General features: G+C 60.3%; 1 protein-coding gene across 1 annotated transcript in view; it reads left to right on the top strand.

The window, feature by feature from the left end:
* Nucleotides 1–330: 330 nt before the first annotated feature.
* Nucleotides 331–12,764, top strand: part of LOC115272700 (extensin-like) — a 16,292-nt gene continuing 3,858 nt past the window's right edge. Inside the window, exons 1-5 of the mRNA XM_029915696.1 lie at nt 331–773; nt 946–1,024; nt 5,881–6,020; nt 6,668–6,755; nt 10,104–10,265. Of these exons, the coding sequence (XP_029771556.1) occupies nt 331–773; nt 946–1,024; nt 5,881–6,020; nt 6,668–6,755; nt 10,104–10,265 (912 nt within the window). The remainder of the gene's footprint in view (nt 774–945; nt 1,025–5,880; nt 6,021–6,667; nt 6,756–10,103; nt 10,266–12,764) is intronic.

Here is a 12,764-nt window from a genome sequence, read left to right on the forward strand (position 1 = left end):
GTGGGGATGTGGGACTCTTGGGGCCAAACACCCTGTCATGAACAGAGCTGAAGCCGCAGCCGGGACCCCTGCATCTAGCTCGGTGCCTGACCCATGAAAGGCCCTCCGTAAATGCTTGCTGAACTGCAGGGCGTGGCCAGGTCACTCGAGGAAAATGGAATTAAGAGTCGGGTGACCCAGAGGGCTAGTTCAGGTCCACTACTGACGGACTCCAGGACCCTGGGTCGGAGATTTAACCTCTCCGTTCTCGATTTCCACGCTGGTAAAACGAATCCGATAATGCCCTGACCTCCCCGGCTCGGCTGTTGCGAGGCTCACAAGAGGATGCGGATGGACGGTGCAGAGCAGCGGCCCGAGCCGGGGGACACGGGGGCCTCTGCGGCCCGCGCCGGGGGGCTCGCCTTGCTCCGGGACCATATGCCGTCACAGTTACCTGCACCCCAAACCCGACACCTGCACTCCATTTCCGCACAGGCAGATGGTGCAGTCTGGCCGCGTGCCAGTGCAGAGGCTCCGCCTGGGGACCATCGCGCCCGCGCCTCGCCGCTGCCACCGCAGCCAGTGGGGACAGATGCGGAGGGGCGGGGTCCCGGGGCTCGGGAACAGCCACCAAAGAAGAGGAAGAAGGAAGAAGGAAGAAGACCAGGGCTGAGCACCACCGCAGCAAGAGCATGGCGCACCCAAGGTGCCCCTTCCCCGCCACAAGCAGCACCCGTCTCCCAAGGCCAAGGGAGCAGCAAGGCCACTGCCAAGACTGCCAAATCCTCTGAAAGGTGAGAGGAGACGCATCTGCCCCCTGCTTCCCACACGGAGAAACTGAGGCACAGAGAGATCAGCTGACTTTCCGCTGGACACACACACGCTGAGAGAGGAGACCAGAGGAAATCCAAGTCTCCACTCCAAGCCCACTGCCCTTCGGCGGCTGGTCCTGCTCCGGTCCCCCAGGAATCCCTCCGGCACCACCGCCAGCCCCCCGCCCCCCGCCCAGCCACCTGCCATCCCCTGTTACCCCACACACCTGAGGGTTAGGGGGGACCTGACAAGCGTCGATCAATAGATTAAGTCATAAAATACACACAAAAGAATGTCTTTTTAAGAAAAATAGATGATTTGTTCCCAACTGCTCTTGTCCTCTGTTGCTGGAAATGATGGGGAGCTGATTCTACTGCAATAGAATTTTAGATCCTGCTCAAAGTCCCTGCTTGGAAAGAACCTTTCAAGAGATCGGACCTAAATGGCACCACTGGGCAGGCAGACCTGTGGGTGCAGCCTCGTCACCAAGCGCTCGTCCAGCCTTACCTCCCGCCCCTCCCCAAACCCTCCGCGCATCATTCCCTCTCTACCCGACTCTAGCGGTTAGAGAGTTTTTGCGTCTCTTCAGCTGAAGTCCATCAGTCTCCTTACGGACCGAATTGTCTCTGGCGGGACCACATGGACAGATAAATCTCCCCTTCTCTCCCAGCCCGGATGGGATCAGGAGGCACCGTCCCGTCTTCCCGCCTCGAACGCCCCTCGGAAGGCGTGGGCTTCTCTCCGCCTCCAGCCACACTCTGGTTGGTCCTGTCCTTCGAGGCTCCAACAACCTTCTCATCGTGCGGCACATGCGGCGCTCAAGCTCAGTCCACGTGCCACCTCCCTGATTCCCGACAGCAGCCCCAGGAGGCAGATGTGACTATTGTCCTGTTTTGCAGATGAGGAGACTGGGAAGAGAAGGAACATGGCAAGAGCCACACAGTCTCTGACCCTCCCCGCCGCCCGGTGGCCCCCGGAGGGCACAGTCATCTTATCTGGCTGCCCAGACTCCGCAGCCCGTCCTTCCGCACATCGCTCTGCCGCCCAGGCCAGCCGTCTCTCTGCACCACCTGATCCGTAACATGGGGACCCACCTGCTAGGCTTTTACGGAGATTAAAGCAGAGTGAGAGGTGCGCCCTGAGGCCCGAGATTCCGTCAGCTCCCACTGTCCAAACAGGAGACCGGGGGCAGCCAGGCTCCCGGGAGCTGCAGCAGGAGGGGACTCAGGCCCCGCCTACCGCGCTGGGCCAAGTTCAAGTCCCCAGGCCCTCCACCCGGCCGGGAGTTACTCTCTAAAATGATTTGTCAAGTGACAAGCAAAAATATATTACCAATTTAAGACTGTGATTTGCCTGCAACTTTTTAATCCTCGGGCTGTTGTTGAATAGATTAAAGTGTCTGCTTTGATCCATGCATTTAGATGGAAACATAAATACAGCCCTCACTTCCTCTCTCGGCCGCCAGGCCCATGTCACGCCACCTCTCGCTGGCGTCCGACCCAGCCAGGCTAATGCGTGAGAACGACCTTTTGGTCATTCAAACCCCTCTTGTTCGGCTCTGGCCACGCCCCCGAACCTGACCACCGCGCGCTGGGCAGCTGCCACTGGGAAAGGAAGGAGCAGTGGACCCCAGTCGCCCGGTGCTGCGAACGTCCCCCCGCTCGGCAGCGCCCTGCAAGAATAAATCTCCGGAGAAATAGATTTTGAAGAGGAATTTGGTACATAGATCTTCTGTCAGCGGAGCAGACTCCGGCTCAGCTGTTTTTCAGGCTCGCTGCTTATCGAGAAATACATCTATTTTTACATGGATCTCCAGCGAGATTTCCTCTTCCTTCTCGGGGTGGGAGTCGATGGAGGGAGCCAGAGGGCAGGGGGTGGCCGCAGCCTGGGGAGGGGGCACGGGGCGCCGCCGGGCAGGGCAGGGAGGCTGCGGCTCGGGCGGAGGATGGCAGTGCCCGTGCCAGGCCCTGGGCCTCTCGGGCCCTCCTCCGTACCCAGGCCCCGGTCCTGGCCCTCTCCAAGTCTCTGTCACTGCACTGGCCCCTGTGCGCCCCTCTGCCCACCGGCTTCACGGTCCCCCCGATGCTGAAGCCTCCCCCGCATCCACGTGTCTGCACAAGCCGACTGCGCAGGGACGCACACACATCGAGGGCCCCCACCGAGCACCTGCAGAGATGGCTGCGCTCGCCTGTGGATGCAGCTCTATTCTGGGCCAGCCTGTCGTTGCCGAATGGCTTCCTGTGGCTCTGAGCAGCCCCGCAGCCCAGCCGGCAAAATGGCAGGCAGGGTCTGGGGACAGAGCACGGTGGCAGGCAATTAGGCCCCAGACAAAGGCCTGCGAAATGTCAGAAGTGGCGGGGAGGCTGGGCTCACAAGAACCTTGGGCGCACGGAGGGCCGTGGAAGGCCAGAGCCCTGAAACCGTGCTCTCCTGCTCCCAAAGGGCCCTGCAGCAGGACAGATGCCCTTGTGCCCCTTTTCCTAAACCTCCTTGAATAAATTAACCCCTTTCAGCCAGGACCTCTTGTGCTGCAAAGCCCCAGGCCCCCACGATAAGCAGGACACCACAAATGGGCACAGCACAGGAAGAACCCCCCTGTGGCTTCAGGGTCCTGTCCTCTGCCCCTCCCACAGGCCAAGTGTCCACCTGGGCCTCTGCCCAGCCCGTCCTACCCAAGTGCCAGGCCCTGGCCTCCCCTCTGCCCTGTGGGCAGAGGTCCAGCACACAGTGGGGCCAGTGTTCCTGGATCCACCTGTGGCCTCTCCTCCTGAAAGCTTCTGGTTCCATTCTCAACCTCAGGAGCCCCTTGCTCCCAATCCCATTCCTCCACCTGCTCCCAGCTGTACCAGTCCCCTCCCTGCTCTGAGTCCCCGCACCCTGGCCTTTCCCGTTCCTCCTCACGCACCGACACACAGCGCCTGTGGGCCCGACTGAGCCTGTTGCGTGTTCCCACTCCCTCCGCCGCGCCACCCTGTCCCTCCTCCGCCTCCACACTTGGAAGTGCAGGCCCCCACCACCACGGCCATCACCCACTCATGGCCTCTGGCCCGCGCCGCCGCCGCCGGACATCTGTCCTTCCTGACCCTGCCCACTGGGCCGCCTGGCCTCACAAACGGGACCTCTCCGAGCTGCCCTCCTTGTTTTCCACTCGCCTGGCTGTGTCTGCTCGTTCAGTCTCTCTCTCTAGCTCTCCTTCCCCCTCCCACCTCTTCTTCGGTCAGCCCCTGAGGTCCCAGCCCAATTTCCTTTCCAGCCCACCTCCCTGGAACACACCGATCCCCACCCCAGTCCCCACCCCCGCCCGAGGCCGTCCATGTGAATACCCCACAGGTTAGCATGACCAGATCTGACTTCTCTACTGAGGGTTCCCGACCACTCAGAAGTCAGTTTCAGTTGGTAAGAATTCTGCCGTCACCCCCAAGTCATCTGCCCTCCACAACCAGCCCTTCCTCCTAGAGTGACCAGCGAGTCACCATCTTTCTCTTGTTCGCTGGGCTGGATCCAAGGTCAACCCTTCCCTCCCCCTCGCCACACCCCCAAACCCTTACACATGCTACCAATCATCGAGCGTCTGGTCATTGCCCTTGAAATGATGTGGCACCTGTCTGGCCTTTCCATTCTCATGTCCCAAGGTCTCTCCCTCATGTCCACTCAACAGGACTGTTGCAGAAACCCCCTAATCTGTCTGGTCCCATGTAGCAAGCAGAATAATGCCTCTCCCTCAGAACACCCATGCTCTGATCCCTGGAGCCTGGGGATATGTTGAATATGGGACCACAGGTGTTTAAAATTAAGGTTATGGACCCTAAAACCGAGGACCCTGGATTATCCAGACAAGTCCCGTCGAAGCCCATGAGCCCTTGGAAACAGAGAACTCTCTCCAGCTGAAGTCAGAGAGATGCAGAGAAAACTGTGGGAGGGCGCAGCAGCAGCGGGGGTCAGGGGGCCTCCAAGCACGGACACAGATTTTCTCCACTGGCGCTGAGAGGGGACCCTGTGCAAGACCTGGGCGTGGCCTCCAGGAGCCCGGGCAGCCACTTCCAGCTGGCAAGGGGACGGGGTGCCGGTCCCACAACCACAAGGAACGCACTCTGCCAACCACCCGCACGAGCCTGGAGGTGCATCCTTCCCACGCCCCTGCCCCGGGGGGTCCGGCCACCAACAGCTTGATTTCAGGCTTGTATAAACCCCGAGGAGAGAAAACCGTCAAGCCAACCTGCATTTCTGGCCTGCAGAACTGTGAGACGATAAATCCGGGTTCTTTTAAGCCACTAATTTTGTGGTAATCTGTCACAGTAGCGATGGAAAACTAACACCGCAGTGTCCACTCAGCAAACCGCTGCTGTAAGGTCTCCCTGCACCCCTGCACCTGCCAGGACCCCCAGCCGCACAGCACGCGTGTCCCAAACCTTCAGCATGACGTCTGCAACACTCAGCCTCCGACCTGCCCTTGTAGCTCCCGCCCCACGGAAAACCCCACTTAAAACATGGCGGCCACTTCACACCCCCCCAGAAGTGCGCTGAGCACTCCCACCCCGGGTCTTTGCTCACACGACGCCCGCATCTGGGGTCCCTCTCCGTTCCCTCCTTCTGCCTGTCCAAACCTGAGCTCGCCTCCTCCACGAAGCTTCCCTCCCCACTCTGCCCCGCCCACTGGGCACGCACAGTACACACCGCCTCGTGGGAGGCTCTGTCCCTGGCCGACAACCTTTCCAAATGATGGCAGGACCACACCTGGCATCTCTCTGCCACCCCACTGCAGGGCACACAGCAGGGTCAACAGAAGCCTGCTGAGTTACAGATGGGATCAACGTGTTTCCAGGCACCGTCCTATCAAGCACTGGGTCCCAGACATGAGGAATGGAGGGCACGTCCAGCCTGGACCAGGAGGCCTCTGTGGTGAGGTGGTAAGAGGGCATGAACAGTTCCAAACCACACAGAGTCCCGAGGAAACCCGAAACCAGGGGGCAGGCGGGGCGGGCCGCCCGCAGCCAGAAACGAGCAGGTGAGCCAAGAGGGCAGCCGGGCTCAGGAGGCAGGGCAGATCAGCCGGGACCTGCAAACTAGCCATCGCCTGCTCCCCGGCAGTGTGACGGGACCGCGTGGGCGTCCCCACGTGCCAGCCGGACGCCCATGAAGGCTCCGGAGAGGCTGCAGAGAGGAGAAAGAGAAAGGAGAAAAGATGAAGAGGGCGAGGAGAGCGAAGGCGGAGAGGAGACAGAAAGGATGTGAGGAGGAGAGAGGAGAAAGGCGGTAGGAGAGACGGGCATTTGTCCCTCATGGCTCTCGGGAGGAACACCACGATCCCCAGAATATCCCCAGCCTGCTGGGGTTAAGGTGAGGTAAGGAGACGGAAACACCCCCCCCCTTGGCCACCACAACTAAGAAATTATGTAGAGTAATTAATCAAAAGCTAATGAGAAATGTGTTTTCTCTCCCAGCCTCGCCCCACATCATATTCTTATTAGCTGAGGTTATTACAATAGTAATCATGCGTGCTCCAGGCGCAAATTGGGTTTTTTGCTCCACTGCCACCAATTTAGAAAACCATTAATGGCGAGATAAAGCCCCATGGCTCACACCAGCCCAGGCCTGGGGGCCCGCTGCCGGCTCCCCGCTCCCACTGTCCAGAGAGGGGCTCCCCAGGGTGGCCCCAGGGAGCTGGAAGTCCGACTGCTAGAAAGAGCCAAACATTGGAGGGGGTGGCAGGGGCAGCAGGCCTGGGGCAGGGGGACCTTGGATTTCACACACACACACACACACCCTTGAGCGTCATCGCCAGGGCAGAGACAGCCTTCCGGAAATGAAGCCTGAAGCTGAGTCGGTCTCTGGGGTCCAAGTCACCCCAGTTTCTCTGGGGCCCTTCGCCCCTCAGAACCTACTCTCTAGAAAGGGTTGGCTATGCCCGTGGTCCCAGACAACAGGCACGCAGTCAGGTGCGCCTCCTGACGAAGGTCCCACTGGTAAAGAAGTTGGGCAACATCGTTTATCATAAAGCCAAATGGACTCGGTTTATCTGAAGTTGTCCTTCCTATTTCATCCGTTTGTGGTTTCACACAACCTTGCTTGGAATCAGGACTCTTTCCATGTGAAGGAGCGATTTGATTGATGTTGCAGAACCGGAGGTGTGCTGGCGCCTGTCGCTAGGAAGAGCAGGGTGAAACCAGAAGGTCGGAGGCGCGGTCAGGCCCCTCTCCTTCTCCATCTCTCTTTGCATTGCCCTCTTCTCTCTTGCTAGGTTTGAGCATCCTCCCTGGGCTGGGGTCATGGGAGGAATGGCCTTGGGGTCTGTGTCATCCTTGCCTGGGATCTCGGCGGAAGTGGCCCCCTGCCTCCCCGCCCCTTCTTGCCCCGCCACGTGTGCGGTCAGGCCAGGACTCTGTGCCTGTCCAGCTGTGGGCCACAAGTGCACATACTCCAAGGCCAATCACTGTGGCCAGCGATGGCCAGGCCGAGCCACGGGCCTCCTCCTGAGGGCCAGGTAACGGCTGTCCTGCCGCCTCACGGGAGCAGGGGAAGAGCCGATGCCCTAAAGGAAGCAGGGATAGAGTAACCGAGAAAAAGGGCAAGCGGGGGCTGTGCAGACACAGAAAACAGATATCTGCGGCACCAGGCCCTCCGCCCGCACTGCAGAAGTTTTTCTGAAAGTCTCGGGAACTATAGAGTCAATACTGAGCCTCCAGAAAAGGTCAACAGACCAGTTTGGCCGTGTCAATCCCTTAGGATTTACGCAGAAGAGAATTCCATTACTTCGACCCAGGCCAAGGTGCTAATGCAGGCTCTTAGCAACCCGACTGGTAACGAAAGCAGCTTCAGGAGGTCAGGAGGCCCCTCCGTGACGTGAGGGCATGTGGGCACTCCTCCAGCCCACTTCAGGAGTCCGCTCTGAAAACCACGGGGTGAGTCTAGAGAGTTCTCACAGCCGCGGGGCTGTGAGGGTAAAGTCAGCAGGCAGTCGGGCGCGTGGGCGGCTCAGTCGACTCTTGATTTCAGCTCAAGTCCTGATCTCTCGGTTCGAGAGATCAAGAGTTCAAGCCCCATGCCGGGCTCTATGCTGACAGCAGAGAGCCTGCTTAGGACTCTCTCCCTACCTCCTGCTCTCGTGCTCACTCGCTCTCAGGAAAAACCTGAAGACAAGTGAGCAGGCAGCGGTTTCTCTGCAGAAGGAACTCCGCAGGGCCCAGGGAATCTCGTGGAGACCCAGTCAGCTCGCTGGCACACGCCTCCAGGATGCCCGGCTCCAAGGCAAACCGGTTTCCCTCAGCCCCGCCCTCAGCACACCTGCGGCTTGTCCGCTTGGTTGATCAGAAGTATGATCACAACACTCTGGTTCGGTGATTTTTGTCATTCATTACTTAGCTCTTTGAGCCCGTTGTCCCCAGAAGTCCTCATAATAATAAACTGCCCCAACACAGACCCGACATTGAAGTAGGGACACTTCTTACTGGCTGTTTGGTTTTAGGCAAAACTCTCTGGCCTGATACGCAGTTTCTTCATCTGTAAAACGCACCTTCAGAAATGGCCCTTGAGCACCCAGACGGCCCGGACAGTTCTGGGACCTTGTGGTAAGCTTGGCTGGGCACTGAGTGTCAGGTGCCGAGCATGACGACAGGACTTCATGCCGGGTGGGGAGAGCGCTGGGGGAGGGGACACACGTCCTCCATGTGCAGCTCGAAGGAGAAGACAGAAACACCACAGGACGGGGACGACCAAGGGCTCCGGGCATTTAAGAGGAAGAGGACACTGTCTCTAGCTGAGCGGGAGGCCAGAGCAGGGAGAGGGGAGACGTCTGCTGGGGTCTGGAGGGACAGATGACACGCGGTGAGGGGGGCAGAGCATTTTCTGCAGGGGTGCGGGGTCCGAGCGGAGGTTGGAAACAGGAATACTGAGAGGGTGCAGGCTCCGCCTCCGGATCTGGAGAAGGCCTCGCTCAAGGTCCTCCCTTCTAAACCACCTGCTGCTGCTTCTACCGCAGCCCAACCCTCTCCACTGTGCAGTCACGGGAGACAATGCCGGTCACTGCCAAGGGGTGGCCAGGGACACAGTCACCTCGGGACCGTGCCTGCCGAGTCTGACACCCTCGGCAGGACCATCCATGGCCGGCCTCACCACCTGCAGTTCCCTTATCTGCCTCTCCAGCACGGCCAAGGTTCAGTGCTGCTCATTAGCAGCAATCAGCTCAGCTCTCACAGCCCCACCCCTGCCAGACGCCAAGGCTCCTGCAGGGAAGGCACAGCAGGTGGCAGAGGCAGGGGGCAGAGAGAAGGAAGGAGCAGCTCTGGGGGGATGACTGAGGTGGGTAACGGGGCGGGAATGCAAGGGTTTGGGAACACACATTGAGCCATTAGCCCAGACAAGCTGAAGGCGTCCCTGGCTCCTCCTCAGACGGTCTCCTTCGCTGGACAAGGCCCTTTCCCGCAGCATCTCATTAGGTCAGCACCCAGACAACCCTGGGAGACAGGTGTTCTCTTCAGTAATGTCTTTGTTGTTGGGTCCACCCTAAGGTCCGCAAGGGAAGGGACCATGTCAGCCTTGTCACTGCTGCGCAGCCTCAGTGCCACACACAGTGCCCAGCATGCAGCTGGCATCCAGGAAATAATGGACGGATGGAAGGATGGATGGACACATATACAGATGGGTGAATGGATGGTAAATTATCCATTTTATGGATAAAGAAACTGAGGAATAGAGAGGGGAAAGCTGACTTATCCGAGACCAACCGGACTGCTAGCTGCCGATCAGCACCGAGCCCCTGGGGCCCTGACACCCTCAGCCAGCGGCTTCCCGACACCCCAAGCCGCTCCCTTCACTGGTGTCCTGAACGGGCTCAGCCAAGAAAGGCCGCCCTTCTGAAGCTCCGATTCCAAGCCCTCCTCTGGCAGTTTGTCGGACACCAAGCTACTCCCGACCCAGCTCCACAAAGAGTGGGGTCCCCCAAAGCCCAGTGACCAGGGACTAGAGACAGGGAGGCACTCTCTGGTCATGGTTCTGGAAGCACCTGACTGAAACACCCGCTGGGGGAAGGGAAGGGGGGGCATCCAGAGCGTGAGCGCCCGCAGAGGAGCCGAGAACCCACGGGGTGAGGTGCACCGTGCCAGGCTTGGACTCACGGAGACCATCAAACCCCAGCTCCCATCCGGCAAGCGTCTGCCCCCCCCACCGTGGCGCCCTCCCCCCTCCCCTGCCCGAGCCTGTCTCCTGGGCAGTGCCGAACCCACACGTGACTCTGAAGGTGGAGCCGCCGATGAGGCGAGGTCCCAGGCTGCTGCGGCCCCCGGCTCTACCCAGACCCCTGCCTCCTCACCCCTCAGGAGCCCCCAGGCCCCAGCATCAGCGCCCATGCCTCCCCAGCGCCTCTTCACCCCAACCTGGAGGCCTTCTCGCTGCGGCCTTGCTGCCCCGCCACCTGCCGCCCTAAGGATCTGCCACCTTCCTTCACGCCGGCTCCATCCCTACCTCTGCCCCAAGGTCAAGTCAGGGCCCTTTCTCTTTCAGCTCCTGTGCTTCACTGGAGAGCCTGCCTGCCTTCCAGTTCCAGGGTCAGCTCTTAGTCTCGGGTGAGAGGGAGTTCTGGCCCTCCCCTCCCAGGAGGCCACCCTCAGACTTCCCACACAGACCCTGTGCCTGTCGGCCCCTCTGCCCTTCTGTTTTCTAAATTATTTTTTATAGTTTATTTATTTTTGATACAGAGAGACAGACAGACAGAGCATGAGTGGGGGAGGGGCAGAGAGAGAGAAGGAGACACAGAATCTGAAACAGGCTCCAGGCTCTGAGCTGTCAGCACAGAGCCCGACACGGGGCTCGAACCCACAAACCATGAGATCATGACCTGGGCCCCCCAGGCGCCCCTGCCCCTCTGGTTTTCTAACACTCCCAGGCCAGACAGCAGTCCTTCCCCTCAGGTTCAGGAAACCTAAAGAGGTCCTTGGTACACTTTTGGGTCGGTAGCAGCACACGCTCATTTTACAGGAAGAGCGTCCACAGTTAGTTTCCTGTCCCCGGAAAGCCTGAGTCCCATGTCCCTTCTACCCCACGCGTGAGAGAGCTCAGGGCCAGGGCCTGTGACTCGGTGTGAATTTTGCCCTTTCAAAGCCCACTGGGTAAGATTCCTCCTGCCTGGTCCGACACCTACGTGAACTTCAGGGACACTGGGCCCGGACACTGAACGCACGCCACCCCCGCCGGCTTTGGGCCCCTCCCCCAGCCCTGGCCTCCTGTGCAGGCACCCTTCCCCCTCCACAACGGAGCCTTCTGGTGGGAGCCTGCGAGGCTCTGGGGTCTCCTTAGTGAGGACAGGGTGCGACATTAGCGGTTAGCGGGCCCGCTCTGCCAGGTGGCGCTAGAACGTGGCAAAGGCAAGGATCCCATAGAACCTTGACGTTAACATCTTAGATCCCAAGAGGCCATTTGATGCCGCCAGTCATTCCAAAAACTACTGCAGCAGCCCCTTCGCCATACCCAACCCTGGAGACGGACAGAGGGACGCGGCCCACGGAGACGGTATCTGTGCGATTCTGTTTCCAGAAGCAACTGGAGCCAGAGGGTCTGTGGCTCATCCAAGGCCAGCAGTTGGCGAGTACAGGAGAGACACCAGGGAAGACCCAAGCAGCCTGTCCTCTCGGGCCCGAGTTCACGACCCGCGCCCCGCCGGGTGGCCCCGAAGGTGGCGGCACAGGCCCGCCCGTCTCCCTGGAGACGTGGCCGCGGCTGCCAGGGCCGCCTGCGTGGGCGCACTGGAGACCAGGGCTCTGTTTGGCCAGCGGCACGCGGAGGGCCCCGGGCGCGGGAGCGTGGGAGAGAAGCGGACGCCACAGCCTGTGCATGCAAATGAGGTGGCTGCACAATTAATCATCTTCAAACAGTTTCATTAAGAGACGGAGCTTCGTGGCTGCTTGTCTGGGGGCAAGAAAACACTGAAACAGCAGGAAGGGGAAGGGCAAGGGAGGCGCAGACGGCTCAGGCCCAGCTCAGAAGCTGATGATTCTGCCCACTAGGGGAGGCCACGGGCCCGGGGGTGGTGACAAGACCCGTTAGGAGACGAGTTGATGGCTCCAGGACGCCTCCAGCCCCCAGATCTTGGACCCGGCTCCCTGGAAGTAATCATACCCTCCCGGACAGGGATGGGGCCCCTCGGCTGTCTGCCCACCAAGAACCACACCAACCACCTCCACTCAGGCCTCTTCCGGAAGCCGAGGTCTGGGATGGGAAGGTGGCCGCCTCCGGCTGAGCTCAGGGGCCGTCCCAGAGCAGCAGAGCGCGGTGGTAACTGGAGATCGGTTCCCAGCTTCGGAGCAGGGCCTTCCCCGGGGAGAGAGCAGACGCTCCACACGTACCCCGGAATGACGCAGAGAGAGACGCAGCCACTTGGAGAAGCCAAACCGGGGGCCCTACGGGTCCCTGAATCTCCAGCTGCCCCTTCCCCGGGCCCCTCTTCTGTCACTCAAAGAGGGAAAGAGGAAGGGAGGGGATGGGGAGCTCCTTGTCAAAGCTTCTGGGAGCTAATGCCACCGGCTGGAGCCTCCCTAGGCCCCCGGCTGTGGGGTGTGGCCCCCAGCTGCCCCGGGCCCAGGGGGGCCGCCCCTCAGAAGAAGTCTCACCTGTGCCTCAGGATCTGGCTCTGCGACCCCGTCACCTTCTCGCCCCTGTTTTTGGCCTGCGCTCCCTCCGCATCGAGGCACGCCCCACCCCCAGCAGCCACGGCCTCTCCCCCTCCCATGCCGCCCCCTCTTCTCCTCTTCCTCCTGCCGCCTGCCTGCCTGGAGAGCTCCTCTTTATCTCTCAACACCTGCTCCAGATGCCGCCTCCTCCGTGAAGTCTTCCCTGACTCCCATACCCTCCCAGCTGAGGTGTCTTCCTCCCCCGGCTCTGCGTAGTTTGTGTCATGATTGTTTGTCTAGCAGACAAGCCGTGAAGCAGTAAGGACCTTGAGGACAGACAGCGCCTCTGACTTTGTGTCCCAGAGACCCGAGCTG

Source organism: Suricata suricatta, chromosome 11 (genome assembly GCF_006229205.1).
Source record: "Suricata suricatta isolate VVHF042 chromosome 11, meerkat_22Aug2017_6uvM2_HiC, whole genome shotgun sequence".
Taxonomy (NCBI): domain Eukaryota; kingdom Metazoa; phylum Chordata; class Mammalia; order Carnivora; family Herpestidae; genus Suricata; species Suricata suricatta.